We start from the raw sequence: 1,627 nt of genomic DNA on the forward strand, positions 1-1,627 counted from the left end.
CTCGCTCCGACGCCTCGACGAAGGTAATCTTCGCGCAAAACGCGTCTCGGACACGAATGATGATCATTAATGGATAACGGGGACCAGATGTATAAAAAAAACTTTGAAAAAGGAATCACAAATTCAAATAAAAAAGAGGAAAGGAATAAGCACCTCTCTACACATGCGAACAGGTGTCAAGTACCTATGATTTATACCCTGGGATCTCCCTGCCTTTGAACAGTCCTCTCTGCAAGGTAAGGTGGCTGGCCCCGCGGCGCCGCGCACAGCCCTCAAACCCGTATCAATGCCAGGGCTTGCACAGCCCTCCGGCACTCGCGTTGCGTGCAAGAAGGGCGGAGGGGGAGATGCAACGTCGACGCGCGAGCAGCGAGAACGTCGAGAGGGCGAGCGCCAGGCGGCGGCCTCTCAGGCGCCTCGCTGCGTCTCGACTTTTTGGAACTTTTCCTTGGTCATTTCTCCTTCTCTTTTCCTTCCTCGCTTCCTTCGAAGGGCTGGAGATGGTCCGGAGGAGCGGCTGCCAGCGAGTCCGTCTCCCCGGGCGAGGGCGTGGCCTCGGAGGATGAAAAGAGAGGGAAATGGGCGCGCCCCTCGCCCTCCGCCGCGCGTGTGGTCTCGTCCCGATGCACCGACCTAAGCTACTCTCTAAACCCGTTCCTTCACCCGTCAGTTTTAGGCTAGAGGAAAAGAAAAGTATATATAATAAGAAAGAAACAAAAAAGAAAAAAACAACATTAAAATATATATTATAATAACTAGGATGAGGCGACTTCGGCCGCCCGCGCACCGTCGGTCGATCTCGGAGGAGGAGCGCCCGCAGGCGCCTCGCTCGGAGCCTTAGGGTCAGCGGGCTCCCTCCTGGGGTCAACGGGGTCTCTCGTGGGGTCGACGAGGCTCCTCTTGGGGTCGACGAGGTCTCTCTTGGGGTCGGGCGCCGCCGCGACGCCCTGCAGGAGCGTGCTGGTGGCGTCGTCGTCGTCAATGTCGTCCAGGGTGTCCTCGACGTCCTTGGAGGCTCCGTCGCGCCCGGGGAACAGGCCAGCGCTCGCCGCGGCGGCCTGCGGGGGGAGGGCGGTCAGGGGGGGCACCGGAGGGCAGCACACAGAGATACAGACGGAAGCTTAGGCAAGATAGGGTTAAAAGTGGCAGAATTAAAACTGATTCGCGGTTAATAAATATAGAAGGGCAGATAAACAAATAGATAGAGGGAAAGAGAGAGAGAGCAGCATCGAGATATAATAGATAATTCAGTATACATTACATATAACATGCAATGAAAGTCATTAGAAAAAAAAAAATATTGAAATGCTCAAATTTCGCCACAAAAGAAAGTTTTTACTAAATATTACCATTAACAACAAAACTACTACTACTGTATCCCTAATACTATCACCATACAAACTATTTTTTATTAAGCAAGATATAATGAAAATATTAATATTGATACGGAAAGAAAAGGAAAGAGAGAGAGAGAAAGCGAAAGGGGGGGGGGGGATCTGAGATACATAATCCTATCTGTATGTTATGCGTATGTATGCATTTGGTGTTTGTGTGTACATCGCCTATGTATAAATGCATTCCCACCCGCCAGGACTTAAGAGGAACAACCGGAGCGAAAGGGAATAAG

General features: G+C 51.4%; 1 protein-coding gene across 1 annotated transcript in view; it reads right to left on the reverse strand.

Moving 5' to 3' along the window:
* The window catches only part of LOC138859406 (uncharacterized), a gene marked incomplete at its 5' end in the record, with an annotated part of 1,899 nt that extends 841 nt beyond the window's left edge, over window positions 1–1,058 (reverse strand). The window contains 1 exon segment of the mRNA XM_070114407.1: window positions 1–1,058. This exon segment is cut by the window's left edge and continues 841 nt beyond it. Within this exon segment, the coding sequence (XP_069970508.1) occupies window positions 756–1,058 (303 nt within the window).
* Between the last annotated feature and the right edge of the window lie 569 nt (window positions 1,059–1,627).

The sequence above is a fragment of the Penaeus vannamei genome, chromosome 36, assembly GCF_042767895.1.
Source record: "Penaeus vannamei isolate JL-2024 chromosome 36, ASM4276789v1, whole genome shotgun sequence".
NCBI lineage: Eukaryota > Metazoa > Arthropoda > Malacostraca > Decapoda > Penaeidae > Penaeus > Penaeus vannamei.